This window comes from Girardinichthys multiradiatus, chromosome 1 (genome assembly GCF_021462225.1).
Source record: "Girardinichthys multiradiatus isolate DD_20200921_A chromosome 1, DD_fGirMul_XY1, whole genome shotgun sequence".
Lineage (NCBI taxonomy): Eukaryota > Metazoa > Chordata > Actinopteri > Cyprinodontiformes > Goodeidae > Girardinichthys > Girardinichthys multiradiatus.
The window spans coordinates 24,027,420-24,048,224 of NC_061794.1; the positions used below are offsets into that span (position 1 = coordinate 24,027,420).

Here is a 20,805-nt window from a genome sequence, read left to right on the forward strand (position 1 = left end):
CTTAACATTGGTCTGATTTATCATTGCAAAACCAGTTTTGATGTGTCCCTGTGATCAGTCATTAGAATAGCCAATTTAAGTTTAAGCATGCAGTTGTTTCTTTTTGAGTTGAATTTGAGGAATGTGAAGTTAGTCCAGTACCGCAATGCACTAGTACAACTGGAAGCAGAACAGCTCCTTGGTATAATGCTATCCCCACCATGCTTCACAGTTTGGACACTGTTCTTAGGTCTGAAAGTATAACCTTGACTCTTTCAAATATTGTCCTGGCAAATGTGGACAAATAGCTCAATCTTTGTCTCTTCTGACCTTGACATTTTTGTCCAGAAGGCATATGGCTTGTCTGTGTTGGCAGCTCCAAATTCAGTAATCCTTGAAGATATTGATGCAGGGCACCTTTCAGCATCGCCCCAGTCATTGGAGATGAGAAACCTTTGGATATCGATGCTGGTGTTTCTTTGTCTTTATGTTTATGCTTAGTTCAAGCCTTAGTGGTTCCTGGGCCATGTATGAACATCCTAATCACTTTGCTTTCATCTGGGAATAGTTTCGGTCAGATGAGTGAAACTGAAAATTATTGGAAGTCCCAAAAGGAAATGATCCCAAACAACAGATCAACTCAACTGAAAATTTTGGACTATGCTTAACACCCAGGTCTTTTCTCTTATCTTTCAGCTTGCCAATGGACATTTAGCCAAATATTAGAGCAGGAATATGTATAGTCTTGACCCACTATGAAATCCACAATGAATAATTTGCACACACAATTGTTGAGAAAAAATAATTCAAGTGTTAGGTTGCATCATTAGTCCAGCCTGGAACAAGAACCATATTAAAGTCTTTGCATTAAAAATTGGATCTTCATGCGTATGAAGGGGAGTGAACCAAAGCGTTTGGCAATGTTTATCTTGGCTCGGGATGGAATTTGGAAAATATGACCTTAGCAAATAATTCTTGTCACCTCTTAACGACAAGTGAGCAATACACATAACATTGGTCACTGGTATAAGCAGAACAATCACAGTAAACAGAATTGTTTTGCATTGCCAAAGTTTATTAAAAATGTTTTCTCAAAGTCACATTGACTACAACAAATGTTTGATACTTAGAATCAAACATAATCATTCAAAGCATATTTGTTATGTGATAAATATTTATAACCATTGTTTAATTTTTAGTGGACTGCATACAGTTTTTCTCCCGATTAAGACTTATGGAAAAAAAAAAAGCTTTTAATATTAGTTTTATTTGTAACAATGCAAGATCTCTTTAATGGAAGTAATAAAGAAACAATGAAGTGCAAACTCCACAACCTTCTCACTGCAAATCTGTAGTTGTACAAGTATATGTTTATTTTAAATGCTGCAACAGTTTACAAAATAAACTTAATGTTAAATATTTGCAGATATTTGAAACCCAATTCAAAGCGGACCTCTTGCCTCTTAACATAAACATAAGTGCAATTAACAATACAAACATTAAAAAGGGGATGTCTGTCATTAAAAAATAGGCATTTTGAGTTTTTATTTTAGTCATAAGAAATCACGTGTTTTACATAACCTGACATCGGAAAGAAAACAGAAGAAGAGAAATAGAGAAACAGGGTGTAAGACATTAGCACATCCCAATACGGTCATTTAAATCAGGGAACATCGTTTTCATTTGAACAGAATTGTCCATGCAGAACAAAACAGCAAAGCACAGTACTGTATGTTGTTATGGATGTCTGTGCATATCTGTATCCAACAGTCACTCCCCGTAGCTCCCTGCAGGGATTTCACTTTGGAAACTGGGTGGAGAGGTTGTTCGTCAACGTGGCTGCCAACTCATTGCCTAATTTGGTTCTTCAGACTCATGACTTGCTTTGATCACTAGTGAGGTGGCAACCATGTCGGCCTACTCGAGGTCTGGCATCTCTGCAAAGGACAAAAATTTAAATGTATGATGCATGCAACATCAATGACAGCACACCATCACACCTACCCACACTGGCAAAAGGTACCAATACCTGGTTTAAAGACCATGGGACCAGAGCACTTGATTAGCCAGCAAACTCCCCTGATCTAAACCCTAAAGAGAATCTATGGAGTATTTTCAAAAATGATAAACTCCAGACCCAACAATGTAGAGGACCTGAAGGTCACTATTGAAAACCTGGGTTTTCTTAACACCCAAGCAGAGCCACAAGTTTATCTCCTCTATGCCACGCTGCATTGATGCAGTAAATAATACCAAAGGAGCCCTAGCCAAGTGTGCACATACTGTACAGTACATGGACATGCTTTTTAGTAGGCCCACATTTCTGTATTAGGATTGCTTTTAAAGCGGTAAGCCATAATCATCACAATTAACAGATATGTGTCTGAAATATTTCACTCCATGTGTAATGACTATAATAGTTTCACTTTTTGAGCTAAATTTGTGATATACATGAACTTTTCTAATACTTTGACATGTTCCTCTAAACATACCAATGGAAATTTAGATAAAATTGAACCATGTAAAAAAATTATTTAGTGTGTAGGATTAGTAAATAAAAAGATACTATAAATTTTAGCTGTTATTTAAATGTGCATTTTGTATGTTTTGTCAAAATTGGGCTGCTTACATTGTTCTAACATAAGATAAATCCCAAACACATAAATTGTAAGTTTTAAGGGTTAAACTTACTTTCATCATCGCTGTCTGCAGACTCATGCTGAAACACAGAATGAACAAGTATGATTATGGGAATGTAGCTTTACCTGGTAAACTTCACGGAAATCCTCAATAAATAAATAAAAACTGTAGTAAATGACAATATAAAAGCAAAACCAGACGTATATAAAACAGAAAAATCATGCCTCTTCTTCTGCACCATCTAAATCAGGTAAATCATCTCCACCCATGCTGTTCATCATCTGTAGAGAAAAATAAAAGGAAGAAAATAAAATAAAAATAAAAATGCCAATGTACCTAAACACATCTGTACTTTAAGCTCTGATGGTATTCAGCTTAATTACCTCTGAGAATTTGTCAAAACTTGACAAGTCCTCCTCTGAATCATCTTCCCAGTCTTTCCAGTTATTGAAATCCACACTCAGCCAGTTGCACTAGAAGATAGAACAGAGTTTTCACCAGAAACTATTTGACATGTAAATTAGTTAATGCCTGCACTTGTTTATCGATGATCAGTTATCATTTTTAAGTGACATTTAATATAAGTTTTGCGTGATAAAGATTTTTATTGACCAAGGTGAGTTCTATGTGGTCAACGTCTTTGTCAGTGCAGGGGTTTCATTCTACAAAATGTATATCTTTAAAAGAAAAAAAAAAAACTCGAATTCACACATAAAAGCACAAATAAACTTGATAATATATGAATAAAACAAAAAATACAATATAGAAAATAAGTGAAAAACCAAAGTGAAACGCTTGATCCAAGGTGCATGTAAAACAACATTTAAAAGTATATCTGACAGATTTTACTGTTAAATTCTCTTCAACGATGTTTGGTAGCATTAAGTTTCTTAAACCAGTAAATGACAATATCTAAACACCTGAGGACAGAAGAGTTTATTTCCAAAGGATAATCCCTTTTCTTCTTTAAAGTTGGATCACGAAAAGTACTTATGAGCAACCAGTGTGAAGCTGCAGCGGACATTATTTAGAGCCCTCCACATTTAGAGCTGCAGGGGATATTTCTGGAGAGGATGTTGGAAAAAGCAAATCGATTCTCAAAAATATGATTTCTGTAACTGTTCTGGGCGTATAACGCACAGCGTATAACGTTTGCATTTAACAACTATTCACAATGAAGACCATTACTGATGCATTACACCACCCCAAAACCCCACCATGTTATATAAACCAATAAATTTACCTGGTTGACAGCAAAAAAGACTCTAATCAACAACTTGTTTGACAATGAACTTCAAGAAAAAAAAACGTTTTCAAGTTAAAGTTACCTTTGCTTTGTCTTTGGTAAGTCGTGGCCATGATTTCCCAGCCTCTGCTTTTCGTAACCAACACAGGACAGATCTGTCTGTGCGTCTGTGTTTGGAGTTCTGTAAGTTACATAGATGGGCAATTTATTAAGAACTCTTAGGAAGTCAAACTCCCCTTTAAACTCTAATTAGGCCAGAAGATGATAAACTCACTTTGGGGTCAATTTCCCCAAAAAGCTCGACTTCATTGTGGTGTTTGATATTCTCTGTTCCACTGACACAGCTGTAAAACAAGAGTTCGAGAGGTCACCATACCTGCCAGTACACCTGGTTGTCCTTCATTTTGGTCCACACAGATGACTGAATTTCACAAAACATATCACATTTCCAAACGGATACAAATAAGAGTTACCAGTTTACGGTGTAAACATAACTTACCTAAACTCAAATTTTGACTTGTCAAACTTTACTTGTACTTCTTTACTGTCTTCCACGCAGAACTCTACAAAAACAGAGTCTCGTCTGTCATACCATTTTGCTGAGGCAGCTTGCCTATTGACGGACAGGAAAATGAAATTAATGACACATATTTCCTTTAGGCCTGTTAGTTGTAGCGCGGTTTTTCTGATCCAATGGGCCACACATGCACAGGGTGAAGCCATCTGAGTCATGTTGACAATTACACAGAAAAGAAAGCTATCATATGATCATACCTTTAGAAGCTTCAACAGGACAAGACTAAGTGCCACGAGTATTTCACAAAGATTGTACCCACGAAAGATTACTGCGCAAACATATTAGGAGACAAAGTAGTTGTTTTTTTAACATACACTTGCTTTATTCTATATTTTTAATGGAACATGAACAGGAAAATATATACTGACGAATATTGGTCACTTATCAGTAAAGTAGTGTTACTTTAACTAAAAGTGAAACCTTCAGACCATGACACCATGCCTCCTCGGTGCTAACTTTAACCTAGTCACGTTAGTTGACTTTAGCGTTGCCAGCTAACGTCAACTGAACTGGTATGTGAGGCACAGGCAGCGTAAGCTGGCATTAAATGTTTAGGACAGTTGTAAAATGTAAGGTTCAACAACCAGTGAGTTATCTGTAGGTAGGTTTAACGATCTGTGCTGCTTTTTAGTCCTGTAATCAATGAATGTAACTGCACAGCTGATGCTAACTCGTGTGCTAGCTTAGTGCGCTAATACTAGCTAGTTGATCCGCATTACAGCACTTCCAACATTTAGCGCTTGTTAGCAGACTGCCGATACACATTTAACGCGAGACTTACATCTTTGTGATATAGCAGGTAAACTTCTTCACCGGAACACGGATTACTGCGCAGTGTTATATAGCAAAAAGCCGGGCAAATGTGATGCCTGAAACCTAAACAGTTAACTACGAGGTTTACAACCGAAACACCGAGGTTCCTTCAAGCATCGCGTGTTTTCCGTGTTATCTCGAGAGGTCGTTGACCGCCTGCTTGGAGCGTTGGCACGCTGTGAGATTCTAGAAGCAGTGTGACGCAGCAGCACAACAACGCCATCTGATGCGTGGCTCCACCATTTTTTTTTTTTTTTTTTTGCACAACACACATGTAAAACGGACACTGAGACCTAAAGCATACAGCTTATTTAAAACCTCCACTGAAATACCACATAATTAATTGAGAATTATAAACAAACAGACAAATTAATGCATTAATGTTAAACAATATTTCCAGTATCTAGCATAAAATAAATCAAAAACCAGTGACAAACAACAAAGATAAAACTGAATATGCAATCATAATATTCACAAAAGTAGAATATGAGGCTCAGTTGTCAGTTTAAAGTACCTTTTGAAAATAACCTTTAAGCAGGTATTGAAAATACTTTTAATAAAGCCTACGTTTCTGAATTGAAAATGTTTTTTATTCTTCTGATGTTATATTCTAATCTTAAATGTTGTGTTTTCATTACCTGTAAGTGAACAAAACATCATATTTAATAGAAATAAATGCTTGAAAACATCAGTCTGAATGTAGTTTCAGTATGTTTCACTTACTGTACTGAATTACTAAAATAAATTAACTTTTCAATAAAATTCTAATTTATTGAATATGATTGTATATAAAGATATTATTTACAGGGGACTTTGCACAGTTTTTTTTTATCTGCAGTCTCTGGCCAGTAAATGGTATAAAATCTAAAGAATAAATGATAAAACATATAATAAAAACACATTATAAAACTACATGATCTTAGAAAACTGAATCATCTAGAAGCTAAAATGAAAAAAAACAAAAACATTTCCAGCCACTATCATAAAGCTTGACTACAATTTAGTTTAATTAGTAAACTCAATTTTATACATTTAGAGAACAAACTAAGATATAATGTTCCACATTTCTAAAAGACAGCCGGCTCCCTAAAGACACTGAATGGGATTTTCTGCAGCCGTTTAAATTTCTTGATTTATTTTCTGTGTTTTATATTGTTTTACTGTCTCTTTCTGCTCCAACACCCTACGCTCACTTGTCAAATTCTCTTGCATCCCTCTGATGTTGATAAATCAACACGGACCTTGTGTCTAGATTTTGGAGGACCTACAAAAATGTTATTCAAGGCAGAGATTGCCTCTTTGACTTGTTTGAGTTGTTGCTTGGCCAGGCTCGTTAACATGTTTCTTCAAAAACACAATAAATCAAGCTGTACAGCGATATCAGTCATTTGTTAAGAACAAAAAGAAGCTACAGGTCCTTCTCAAAATATTAGTATATTGTGATAAAGTTTATTATTTTCCATAATGTCATGATGAAAATTTAACATTCATATATTTTAGATTCATTGCACACTAACTGAAATATTTCAGGTCTTTTATTGTCTTAATATGGATGATATTGGCATACAGCTCATGAAAACCCAAAATTCCTATCTCACAAAATTAGCATATTATTAAAAGGGCCTCTAAACGAGCTATGAACCTAATCATCTGAATCAACGAGTTAACTCTAAACACCTGCAAAAGATTCCTGAGGCCTTTAAAACTCCCAGCCTGGTTCATCACTCAAAACCCCAATCATGGGTAAGACTGCCGACCTGACTGCTGTCCAGGAGGCCACTATTGACACCCTCAAGCAAGAGGGTAAGACACAGAAAGAAATTTCTGAACGAATAGGCTGTTTCCAGAGTGCTGTATCAAGGCACCTCAGTGGGAAGTCTGTGGGAAGGAAAAAGTGTGGCAGAAAACGCTGCACAACGAGAAGAGGTGACCAGACCCTGAGGAAGATTGTGGAGAAGGACCGATTCCAGACCTTGGGGGACATGCGGAAGCAGTGGACTGAGTCTGGAGTAGAAACATCCAGAGCCGCCGTGCACAGGCGTGTGCAGGAAATGGGCTACAGGTGCCGCATTCCCCAGGTCAAGCCACTTTTGAACCAGAAACAGCGGCAGAAGCGCCTGACCTGGGCTACAGAGAAGCAGCACTGGACTGTTGCTCAGTGGTCCAAAGTACTTTTTTCGGATGAAAGCAAATTCTGCATGTCATTTGCAAATCAAGGTGCCAGAGTCTAGAGGAAGATTGGGGAGAAGGAAATGCCAAAATGCCAGAAGTCCAGTGTCAAGTACCCACAGTCAGTGATGGTCTGGGGTGCCGTGTCAGCTGCTGGTGTTGGTCCACTGTGTTTTATCAAAGGCAGGGTCAATGCAGCTAGCTATCAGGAGATTTTGGAGCACTTCATGCTTCCACCTGCTGAAAAGCTTTATGGAGATGAAGATTTCATTTTTCAGCACGACCTGGCACCTGCTCACAGTGCCAAAACCACTGGTAAATGGTTTACTGACCATGGTATCACTGTGCTCAATTGGCCTGCCAACTCTCCTGACCTGAACCTCATAGAGAATCTGTGGGATATTGTGAAGAGAACGTTGAGAGACTCAAGACCCAACACTCTGGATGAGCTAAAGGCCGCTATCGAAGCATCCTGGGCCTCCATAAGACCTCAGCAGTGCCACAGGCTGATTGCCTCCATGCCACACCGCATTGAAGCAGTCATTTCTGCAAAAGGATTCCCGACCAAGTATTGAGTGCATAACTGTACATGATTATTTGAAGGTTGACGTTTTTTGTATTAAAAACACTTTTCTTTTATTGGTCGGATGAAATATGCTAATTTTCTGAGATAGGAATTTTGGGTTTTTATGAGCTGTATGCCAAAATCATCCGTATTAAGACAATAAAAGACCTGAAATATTTCAGTTAGTGTGCAATGAATCTAAAATATATGAATGTTAAATTTTCATCATGACATTATGGAAAATAATGAACTTTATCACAATATGCTAATATTTTGAGAAGGACCTGTAGATCATTTGATGAAAATGACCAAGAGCCCACAGAGGGCTTAATCCAAAGTCACCAAGAAACCTAAACTGAAAATCTAATGGCTAGTCCAGTTTGCTGGAATGTCATCGCAGCAACTCAAAATGGTGCTCAGTAGTTGTTATGGCACTCACATGCTTGTATGCTTGCCTGACAACGTCGCGACATGTTCCTTATGAGATAACGGATGGTGTCCTGGGGTATGTCCTCCCAGATCCTGACCAGGGAATCACTGGGCTCTTGGACAGTCCGAGGTACAACATGGTGGATGGACTTAAACATAATGCCCAGAGATGTTCTTTTGGTCAGAGGAACATGGAGCCAATCGATGGTATCAATTTCTTCATCCCCCAGGAACTGCCTGCGTACTCTTGCCACATGAGGCCGGGCTTTATCATGCACCAGGAGGAAATCAAGACCCACTGTACCAGTCAAGGGTACAGGGGGTCCTGATACCTAAAGACACCTAAAGATAGTCAGGGTGTCATCACTTATCCTACACTGGTCTTTGCATCCCTCCATGGATCTGCCTCCCCGGACCAACACTGATCCACCACCAAACCGATCATGGTGAACAATGGTGCAGGCAGCCTAACGTTAAGCTTCTCCAGATACTCTCCTGTTCTAGAATAACTGCCTGTCTCCTGCAATCTCCACCATGCTTTTGAGACTGTGCTGGGAAACGCAGCAAACCTTCTTGCAATGGCATGTTTTGATGTGCCATCCTGGTGGATTTGGACTGCCTGTGCAACTTCTGTAGGGTCCAGGTATTGACTCATGCCACTAGTAGTGACGTTGACCCTGGTCAAATGCAAAACTACTGAAAAGTCAAAAAAAATGAAGAGGGAAAGATAGCTGTGGCCTCCACCCATAAAACAATTCCTCCTCCTCCTCCTCCTTCTCCTTCTTCTTCTTCTTCTTCTTCTTCTTCTTCTTCTGGCGGTTGGCAAACAACTGAAGGAGGCATTACCGCCACCAACTGGTAAGGAGTGTGGACCACATGACATCTATACATACTTATACATACCCTTACATAACCTAAATCCTATTATACAACTTACACTGTTTAAAAAAATAAAATATAGCCTGATATCCTCTGTTTCCTGAATCTTTTTGCAATAAATCAACAATGTCTAATTTCATTTTCATATTACTAAGATTCCTAACCAACTTATTCCTCTGGACCTGATGTTTCCTACAATGCAAAATAATATGTTCTGTTGTCTCATCTTCCCCACACTCACATTTCCCTCTCTGATGTTTCCCTATTATAAATAAGGTTCTGTTCAATCGAATACGTCCAATTGTAAGAAGTTATATAATTGTCTCTTCTCTCCTGTTTCTTTCTGTTCTTCTCATTTCTCCAATTTTCCTTTGTATTTTATAAAACCAACGTCCTTTCCTTTCTTCTTCCCATAACCTCTGCCACCTCTCTTCCATTTTTTGTTTTATTATACCATTTACTTCTTTTACACTAAACCTAACATTAATGTCAACCATTATCATATTGGCGCTCTTCTTAGCCATATTATCCGCCATTTCATTCCCCTTATCCCCGTGATGTGCTGCAACCCATATAAAATGAACTGTAAGCCCCATCATAATGAATCTATAAAGTGTTTGTTGTATTTAAATTAATATGCAGGTCCTTCTCAAAATATTAGCATATTTTGATAAAGTTAATTATTTTCCATAATGTCATGATGAAAATTTAACATTCATATATTTTAGATTCATTGCACACTAACTGAAATATTTCAGGTCTTTTATTGTCTTAATACGGATGATTTTGGCATACAGCTCATGAAAACCCCAAATTCCTATCTCACAAAATTAGCATATCATTAAAAGGGTCTCTAAACGAGCTATGAACCTAATCATCTGAATCAACGAGTTAACTCTAAACACCTGCAAAAGATTCCTGAGGCCTTTAAAACTCCCAGCCTGGTTCATCACTCGAAACCCCAATCATGGGTAAGACTGCCGACCTGACTGCTGTCCAGAAGGCCACTATTGACACCCTCAAGCAAGAGGGTAAGACACAGAAAGAAATTTCTGAATGAATAGGCTGTTCCCAGAGTGCTGTATCAAGGCACCTCAGTGGGAAGTCTGTGGGAAGGAAAAAGTGTGGCAGAAAACGCTGCACAACGAGAAGAGGTGACCGGACCCTGAGGAAGATTGTGGAGAAGGGCCGATTCCAGACCTTGGGGGACATGCGGAAGCAGTGGACTGAGTCTGGAGTAGAAACATCGAGAGCCACCGTGCACAGGCGTGTGCAGGAAATGGGCTACAGGTGCCGCATTCCCCAGGTCAAGCCACTTTTGAACCAGAAACAGCGGCAGAAGCGCCTGACCTGGGCTACAGAGAAGCAGCACTGGACTGTTGCTCAGTGGTCCAAAGTACTTTTTTCGGATGAAAGCAAATTCTGCATGTCATTTGCAAATCAAGGTGCCAGAGTCTGGAGGAAGAAGAAGGAAGGAAATGCCAAAATGCCAGAAGTCCAGTGTCAAGTACCCACAGTCAGTGATGGTCTGGGGTGCCGTGTCAGCTGCTGGTGTTGGTCCACTGTGTTTTATCAAGGGCAGGGTCAATGCAGCTAGCTATCAGGAGATTTTGAAGCACTTCATGCTTCCATCTGCTGAAAAGCTTTATGGAAATGAAGATTTCATTTTTCAGCACGACCTGGCACCTGCTCACAGTGCCAAAACCACTGGTAAATGGTTTACTGACCATGGTATCACTGTGCTCAATTGGCCTGCCAACTCTCCTGACCTGAACCTCATAGAGAATCTGTGGGATATTGTGAAGAGAACGTTGAGAGACTCAAGACCCAACACTCTGGATGAGCTAAAGGCCGCTATCGAAGCATCCTGGGCCTCCATAAGACCTCAGCAGTGCCACAGGCTGATTGCCTCCATGCCACGCCGCATTGAAGCAGTCATTTCTGCAAAAGGATTCCCGACCAAGTATTGAGTGCATAACTGTACATGATTATTTGAAGGTTGACGTTTTTTGTATTAAAAACACTTTTCTTTTATTGGTCGGATGAAATATGCTAATTTTGTGAGATAGGAATTTTGGGTTTTCATGAGCTGTATGCCAAAATCATCCGTATTAAGACAATAAAAGACCTGAAATATTTCAGTTAGTGTGCAATGAATCTAAAATATATGAATGTTAAATTTTCATCATGACATTATGGAAAATAATGAACTTTATCACAATATGCTAATATTTTGAGAAGGACCTGTACAGGGGTTGGACAATGAAACTGAAACACCTGTCATTTTAATGTGGGAGGTTTCATGGCTAAATTGGACCAGCCTGGTAGCCAGTCTTCATTGATTGCACATTGCACCAGTAAGAGCAGAGTGTGAAGGTTCAATTAGCAGGGTAAGAGCACAGTTTCGCTCAAAATATTGAAATGCACACAACATTATGGGTGACATACCAGAGTTCAAAAGAGGACAAATTGTTGGTGCACGTCTTGCTGGCGCATCTGTGACCAAGACATCAAGTCTTTGTGATGTATCAAGAGCCACGGTATCCAGGGTAATGTCAGCATACCACCAAGAAGGACGAACCACATCCAACAGGATTAACTGTGGACGCAAGAGGAAGCTGTCTTGCAATGCTGCTACACCTCATTATATTTAATACCTTCCTACATTTATTTATTATTTTCTTAATGTGTAAACCCCATGTCATTCTTTCATCAAACCACAACCCGAGAAATTCAAATTGTTTAACTCTTTCCAACTCCTGATCATATAATTTCAACTTGATTTTTTCTTCAACTATTTTCCGTGTATAAAACATTATTTTAGTTTTTCCACAGAAAACTTAAAACCCCATTTATATGACCATTTTTCTACAACTGAAATTGCCCCCTGCAGCTTCTTTACAATAAATTTTAAATTCCTTCCCCTTTTCCACATTGCTCCATCATCAGCAAAAAGTGAAAATCCCATTCCACCCCCTACTTCCTTAAACATATAATTAATTATAAATAGTAACGGGCTTACTATGCTTCCCTGTGATGTCCCATTTTCTATATTGAATCTCTCAGAATACTCTTTCCCTATCCTCACTTGTATTCGTCTTCCTTCTAAACAATTCTCAATCCATCTAAACATACGACCATTTATTCCCATTCTTCAAATTTGTATTAATAACTCTTCTCTCCACATCATGTCATATGCTCTTTCAATATCAAAAAATACCGCCACAACACTCTTTATTCACTTGAGCTTTTCTAATCTCATTCTAAACATAATATTGAATCCATTGTGTTTCTCCCTCTCCTGAACCCACTCTGATACATTGATATAATACCTTTATTTTCCATATGATATAACAATCTTTCATTTATCATTCCCTCCATTATTTTACATATGTTTGATGTTAAAGCTATAGGTCGGTAATTTTCTGGTTTTGTCTTATCTTTCCCTGGTTTTCGAATTGGTATAATCACTGCTTCTTTCCAATTCTCCATCCTCCCATACTCGATTATACTATTCTAATAAAATATTTTTAGATGTTTCACTTAAACTACTTATCATCACATAAATCTGATCTTTTCCTGGAGCTGATCATTTATATTTTTTAAGTGCCCTATTCAGCTCTGTTATTGTGAACAGCATATTTAATGAATCATTTGAATCTTCCGTTTGCTCCAATAACTCCTTATTCTCTAAAATTGTCTTTTCTCATCCTTTTTTCCCTTCTTCGCTAATATTTTCAGAACTATGAATTTTAACAAACGCCTTTACCAACATTTCTGCCTTTTCTTTATCTTTCACTGCTGTTATTTCCCCATTATTTAGTATTGGATATCCACTCACTCTTTTAATCCCATTCATCCTTTTAATCATTGCCCATACCTTAGAAATGTCTGTCTCCCTCCCCACTAAATTACAAAAACTCCTCCAATATTCTCTTTTTGCATTTTTAATGGTTCTTCTTACATTTGCTTGCAATTTCTTATATTCATTCAAATTCTGAAAGTTTTGATTTCTTTTTAATAACTTAAAAGGTTTATTTCGTTTCTTAATAGCTCCTGTACATTCTATTGTCCACCAAGGTACCAATTTTCTTTCCCTTTTCCCAGCTTCCATCCTTATAGCCTGATTAGCTGCTTCTATAATAGCATTACATATAGAAATATTAAATTAATCAATACTACCATTTATGTCCACTTTTTGTGGTTTCATTTCACTATTATTCCTAAAGGTTTCCCAATCTGCAGATCTAAAGCACCATTTCTTCATCCCATTTATACAATATTTCTCTTCATGTAGTTTTACTTCAGTCATAATAGGGAAGTGATCACTTCCTATAGTTGTTTTATTAATTACTTTCCATAAACAAACACCTGCTAGAGAATCTGAAACTAATGTTAAATCAATTCCTGACACTGTATTTTCTCTCAAATTAATTCTTGTTCCACATCCATCATTCAAAACTACCAAATTTTTCACATCCATTATTTCTTTCTTCAATTACACCCCCATTTTGATCATTATGATCACTCCATAGTGAGCTATGTCCATTAAAATCCCCACAACAAATAACTTTACCCTCTAAATACTTTCCACGTTCCTCCATTAGATCTAAAGAAATTCTTTTACATGGATTATAAAAATGTATTATTTTAACTTTGCCAATTATTGTCCAAATTTCAATAATAATATATTCTAACTCTTTTCCTTTAGCTAAAATTCTAAATTGAATCCCTTTTTAATGAATATTATACATCTTCCTCCTGATCTTCCCTTTCTATCTCTTTTAATGCTTTCATAACCTTTGATAACAAAATCAAGATTTGGTTTAAGTCAAGTTTCCTGAATGCATATAATATCTAATTCTTTAAAATCTTTAATAAATCCTTTAAACTCTTGCCCATTTGAAATTAGACTTCTAGCATTCCATTGTAAGACGATCAATTTGTTATTTCTTCCAGTCCTCCTACCCTCCCTTCTTCCTCTAATCTCTTATTTATGTGCTCCCATGATATATCCTTAATACCAAAAAACCTCTCTGCTTTTTTCACGATTATTTTGATTTTTTCTGTCTTGTGCTTAACTTGATCCGTACAATTAATTACAGAAGCAATAAACAGCATAATCTTTTCAACTGTCAGTACTGTGTCTAATCTAATCTGCCTTTGCTCTGGTATTGGACTCAGCTGAACTTTTCCTGGCACATCTTTTGGTGGCACATCTTTTGGTTTCTTCACTCTTTTTGCAGCTTCTAACCAATATTATTAATGACTTTAACTTGTTCAATTTCCACTGCTTTTCTCCTTACTTCACATCCTCCATAAGTCACCCTATGTTGCACTCCAGTTACAACAAGTATCCTTTCCCTTTTTACATTCTTCATACCCATGCTCCCCTCCACACTTTGGACATCTTTGTTTCCCTTTACATGCTGCTGCGATATGTCCATATCTCTGGCATTTATAACATCTTAGAAGAGGAGGGATATATGGCCTAAAAGGAAAACACATACACCCTACTTTTATTCTTTCAGGAAGAGTAGCTGCTTGAAACTCCAACATTACCGAAATACTTTTCACTCTTTTTCCTTCAACTGTTCTCATCAATCTTTATTTTGCTTACTTCACTTCCATAGATACTGCATCTGAACTTTTCCAGATCTTCACCTATCGGAATTCCTGAGATAACTCTAGCTATTTTAGCCTCTCCCAAAATCTTTATCTCACTCACAGTTTTTTTTTATACAAATACTCTGGGTGGTCATCACTTTGTTTTTCTGTTCTTCACTCCCAACTGTAATCAATAGATTCCCATCTCTAAGAATCTTAGCAAATATCAGCTCTCCAAACTTCTTTTTCTTTTTTCTCTCTCTCTCTCTCTCTCAAGAGAGAGAGAGAGAGCGAGAGAGACCTTCATCCTCCTTCCTAAACTTTATGATTGTTTTGGACTCCTCCCTAACAACACTTTTACAAACCGCAAGATTTTCATCCATTTCCTACTTTGTGTCCCTCGCAAAGTATCTTCTTTTTTACTTCTCTCTTTTCCCGACCTTCTACTACCACGCACTGGCGTCCAATCTCCAAAATCCATCTCATCATCTCCCTCATCCTCAACCTGAGATGCCATAGCAGTCCAGTCAAAAACCAGTTTTATACCAACCGCACCGGTGCAAGATCTGCTATTCACGCTCCACCCAACTCGAGCTCCAGCCAACAGATCCCTCCAACCACCACCAGAAATGTTGACCCAAAACCATTCCTGTCTCATTGTTGCCCCTTTAGTGCACCTGTTGTTTATTTCATTAATACCACAACAGTTGACACTGATTAACAAACCCCTCTGTTACTGAACTGACCAGATCAATATTCCAGAAGTTTAAGTGAGTTCATATTATACTCTAATTAAAAAGTGTTCCTTTAATTTTTTTGAGTAGAGTATTTGTAACATATTTAGTGACGTTCTGTATTTACAGTACAGGACGTCAGTGATGTGACACACCTGTTGTGTTGAAAGTTGACTCTGCATTGAGTGACAAGGCAGCAGTTTATGACACACCCTGGATTGGTTTCTTGTTCCCTTCCTGCACTAGCACATCTAAAAAAACATTTTATGGTTTGTACTACTAATGATAGGAACTGCAGGAACCATGTTCACATGACTCCCTTTAGTGAATATGACCAAAATAGAGTTGCAGCTGGCAAAGCCTGACCATTTTTTTCTGGAAATCCTTTCAGGTTTAATTTGTGAGCCAGCTGAAATGATCTTTGCCATTAATTTCAGTTAATGTCCCCATAATCCCTTAACCCCTGCTTCCATTTGAGCACATGAAAGCCTTTCTGTATTAGAAGATAATGAGAAACACATGATGCTGTTTTTTTTCCTTATCTTTTTTCATTGTTGGAAATCAGCAGAAATATTCCTTAGTGCAGTCTGAAAACACCATTCTCAAATCTTGCTTCTAAACTTGCTTTTTATCCAAGGGTTCCTGTTGCCTTTGAAGTCAAAATGATTCTCCCAAAGGAACATGGCACTTTATAATTAAGAGAGTCATACCATGACTGAACACGTGGGACAGGAGATATAAAAATACTGAAACTGCAGCGCAAACCAGACTTGGACAAATAAGTGACAAATAATCCGCCTGTATTTTCAGCTTTTTCAGTCTTGGCTCGAGATCCAAGAACAGCAGAGAATACAAGTAAAGTAAATTCAGTTTGGTTCTGTTGAATTGAAGAAATTGTTTAATCATTTTCCACAAGTCCTAAAAAGTGCAGTAATCAAACCTCTTTTAAAGGACCGTAATATAGATGGCTCAGTAATACTGTGAGTAACTACAGGCCCTTATATAACCAAGCATTTTTTGTGAATGACCACTGAAAAGAGACTTAATCAGTAAATTTACTCCTTTTTGTTCAAAATAATCTCTTTGTTGCTTTCTATTCAGATTTTCAAACACACCACTGAGACTACCAAGGCAAATGTTTAAAATAATGTCTTGGCAGTGATGCATCAAAAACCTCAGTCTTGGTTTTACCGGATCTCAGTAGGGTGTGTAAGAATTATGATTAATTAATATTTATCAAGAATTATAATTTAAAATCCCCCCAGTGGGCCCACCACCTGCAGGAGGAACCGTGAGGGACCGGTGCAAAGAGGATTGGGCGGCGGACGAAGGTGGAGACCTCGGCGGCCCGATCCCCGGATGCTTAGGCTGGCTCTAGGGACGTGGAATGTCACCTCACTGGGGGGAAGGAGCCTGAGCTGGTGCGGGAGGTCGAGAGATATCGACTAGAAATAGTTGGGCTCGCCTCCACGCATAGCGTAGGCTCTGGAACCCATCTCCTTGAGAGGGGCTGGACACTCTTCTACTCTGGAGTGGCTCGCGGGGAGAGGCGGTGGGCTGGTGTGGGTTTGCTTGTTGCCCCCCAGCTCAGCCGTCTCATGTTGGGGTTTACCCCAGTGGATGAGAGGGTCGCATCCCTGCGCCTTCGGGTTGGGGAGAGGTCTCTGACTATCATTTCGGCCTACGGGCCAAGTGGTAGTGCGGAGTACCCGGCCTTCTTGGCGTCCCAGTTGGGGGTGCTGGATAGTGCCCCTCCTGAGGACTCCATTATTCTGCTGGGGGACTTCAACGCCCACGTGGGAAACGACAGTGACACCTGGAGAGGCATGATTGGGAGGAATGGCCTCCCCGATCTGAATCCAAGCGGTGTTTTGTTATTGGACTTCTGTGCTAGTCACGGATTGTCCATAATGAACACCATGTTCAAACATAAGGGTGTCCATCAGTGCACTTGGCACCAGGATACCCTAGGCAGGAGGTCAATGATCGACTTTGTTGTCGTATCATCAGACCTTCGGCCGCATGTTTTGGACACTCGGGTGAAGAGAGGGGCTGAGCTGTCCACTGATCACCACCTGGTGGTGAGTTGGATCCGCTGGAGGAGGAGAAAGACTTGGCAGGCCCAAGCGCATAGTGAGGGTCTGCTGGGAACGTCTGGCAGAGCCCTCGGCCAGGGATGTATTCAACTCTCACCTCCGGGAGAGCTTTGACCAGATTCCGAGGGATGTTGGAGACATAGAGCCCGAATGGACCATGTTCTCCACATCTATTGTCGATGCTGCTGCCCGTAGCTGCGGCCGTAAGGTCTGGGGTGCCTGTCGCGGCGGCAATCCCCGAACCCAGTGGTAGGACTCCTTCTTCAAGCTGAAGAAGGAGTCCTATCGGCTGTGGTTGGCTTGTGGGACTCCTGAGGCGGCTGACGGGTACCGTGGGGCCAAGCGTGCCGCGGCCCGGGTGGTGGCGGAGGCAAAAACTCGGACCTGGGAGGAGTTCGGTGAGGCCATGGAGAAGGACTACCGGTTGGCCCCAAAGCGATTCTGGCAAACCGTCCAGCGTCTCAGGAGGGGGAAGCAGTGCTTCGCCAACACTGTTTACAGTGGGGGTGGGGAGCTGCTGACCTCGACTGGGGACATTATCGGCCGGTGGAAGGAGTACTTCGAGGATCTCCTCAATCCTGCCATCACGCATTCCCTGGTGGAAACAGAGGCTGGGGACTCGGGGTTGGACTCTTTCATCACCCGGGCTGAAGTCACCGAGGTGGTTAAAAAGCTCCACGGTGGCAAGGCTTCGGGGTTGGATGAGATCTGCCTTGAGTACCTCAAGTCTTTGGATGTTGTGGGGCTGTCATGGTTGACACGCCTATTCAACATTGCGTGGTGGACGGGGACAGTGCCTTTGGATTGGCAGACTGGGGTGGTGGTCCCCCTTCATAAGAAGGGTGACCGGAGGGTGTGTTCCAACTACAGGGGGATCATACTCCTCAGCCTCCCTGGTAAGGCCTACGCCAGGGTATTGGAGAGGAGAGTCCGGCCGATAGTCGAACCCCGGCTTCAGGAGGAGCATTGTGGTTTTTTTCGTCCCGGCCGTGGGACACTGGACCAGCTCTATACCCTCTACAGGGTACTCGAGGGTTCATGGGAGTTTGCCCAACCGGTCCACATGTGTTTTGTGGACCTGGAGAAAGCATTCGACTGTGTCCCTCATGATGCCCTGTGAGGTGTGCTCCAGGAGTATGGAATCGGTGGCTCTTTACTAGGGGCCATCTGGTCTCTGTACAAGCGGAGCAGGAGTTTGGTTCGCATTGCCGGCTCTAAGTCGGACCTGTTCCCGGTGCATGTTGGACTTCGGCAGGGCTGCCCTTTGTCACCGGTCCTGTTCATAACTTTTATGGACAGGATTTCTAGGCGCAGCCAAGGGCCGGAGGGGGTCTGGTTTGGGGACCAGAGAATTTCGTCTCTTCTTTTTGCAGATGACGTGGTCCTGCTGGCCCCATCTAGCCAAGACCTACAGCATGCACTGGGGCAGTTCGCAGCCAAGTGTGAAGCGGCTGGGATGAAGATCAGCTCCTCCAAGTCCGAGGCCATGGCTCTCGACCGGAAAACGGTGGCTTGTCCTCTTCAGGTTGGAGGGGAGTCCCTGCCTCAAGTGGAGGAGTTTAAGTATCTCGGGGTCTTGTTCACGAGTGAGGGAAGAATGGAGCGGGAGATCGACAGACGGATCGGTGCGGCTGCCACAGTAATGGGGGCGCTGTGCCGGTCCGTTGTGGTGAAGAGAGAACTGAGCCGAAAAGCGAAGCTCTCGATTTACCGGTCAGTCTACGTTGCTACCCTCACCTATGGCCATGAACTTTGGGTCATGACCAAAAGAACGAGATCCCGGATACAAGCGGCTGAAATGAGCTTCCTCCGTAGGGTGGCCGGGCACTCCCTTAGAGATAGGGTGAGGAGCTCGGCCATCCGGGAGGGGCTCGGAGTAGAGCCGCTGCTTCTCCACATCGAGAGGAGCCAGTTGAGGTGTCTCGGGCATCTATACCGGATGCCTCCTGGACGCCTTCCTCGGAAGGTGTTCCAGGCACGTCCCACCGGGAGGAGGCCCAGGGGACGGCCCAGGACACGCTGGAGGGACTATGTCTCTCGGCTGGCCTGGGAACGCCTTGGGCTCCCCCCAGAGGAGCTGGAAGAGGTGTCTGGGGAGAGGGACGTCTGGGCGTCTCTGCTGAGTCTGCTGTCCCCGCGACCCGGTCCCGGAGAAAGCGGAAGACGACGAGTATGAGTACGAGTACGAGTATAATTTAAAATCATAATTTGAAAAAAATGTATTTCTTAACCTAAAATCATTACTTACGAATCGAAATCAGAGATGTCCTCTGGTGTTGTAATTACGGCTCAAAGCCCTTGATAATTACAATTATTACAATTATACAATTATTCTCACTGTTTAATCAATCGCTTCACCGAAGGTAGGGGAACTTTGACCTTATTTTAACAGACAAATCATTCTTGCTCAAAATAAACACAAACGCTTTCTCTTTATCTACGTGAATATTTATTAAATCAACAGTCCTGATACACCTCGCTATTCTGATTCAATAATCTTCATCTAATCAAGCATGCAAAAGTTCTACACAAAAGGGGTAAAATAACTAACTAAACAAGATGAAACAGCATTGAGTGTGTATGAAAGTCAAACCAGCAGTTATGGCAAAACAAGAGAAAATATAGTACTGAGCAAAGCTTTGGGAGCGGCCTCCACCAGGCTGCAGTCATAAAAACCCCAAGGTTGGAGCTCAGTGAAACACAAAGGGTCATAAAACCTTTAGGCGGCAACCAGTGGAAAAACAGTAATAGTGAAGACAATGGATCAGTGAGTGTTCCACTATGAGGTTCTAGCAGTCCAACTTTAAGTTCACCTGAGTCTGCGCTCAGGTGTTCAAACACAGTGAGACAAGCACAGCTTCAAAGAGCGGCGGCTTTCAGAGTCCAACAGCTTCAATTGACAGACCACTAGCCACTAGCTCTCTGATGGTGTGGAGGTCAGGGTCTTGGTCCTGCTTGTTGCCATGTCAGTATCATTGGGTTTACTTCCAAGGTGGAGAGTCTCCCCAGAGCTTTGGGGGTCTTCACACCTCTCCCTCGTTTGTTGCCGAGTGATGGCACAGACGGCATGG

At 40.9% G+C, this 20,805-nt stretch overlaps 1 protein-coding gene across 1 annotated transcript; it reads right to left on the reverse strand.

Annotated features, from left to right (window-relative positions):
* Positions 1 to 1,033: 1,033 nt before the first annotated feature.
* On the reverse strand, positions 1,034 to 5,450 carry ptges3a (prostaglandin E synthase 3a (cytosolic)). The gene is made up of 8 exons (XM_047365720.1): positions 5,224 to 5,450; positions 4,365 to 4,478; positions 4,140 to 4,209; positions 3,948 to 4,046; positions 3,003 to 3,092; positions 2,844 to 2,900; positions 2,671 to 2,698; positions 1,034 to 1,916 (listed from the first exon to the last, which is right to left on the reverse strand). Coding segments are annotated over exons 1-8 (480 nt in total). The 5' UTR covers positions 5,226 to 5,450; the 3' UTR covers positions 1,034 to 1,896.
* Positions 5,451 to 20,805: the final 15,355 nt, after the last annotated feature.

Coding starts and splice junctions, on each gene's coding strand:
- ptges3a (XM_047365720.1), bottom strand. Junction 3,093..3,947: donor TTACCAAAGACAAAGCAAAG/GTAACTTTAACT, acceptor TCTATCTTCTAG/TGCAACTGGCTGAGTGTGGA. Junction 1,917..2,670: donor TGCAGACAGCGATGATGAAA/GTAAGTTTAACC, acceptor TGTCCTTTGCAG/AGATGCCAGACCTCGAGTAG.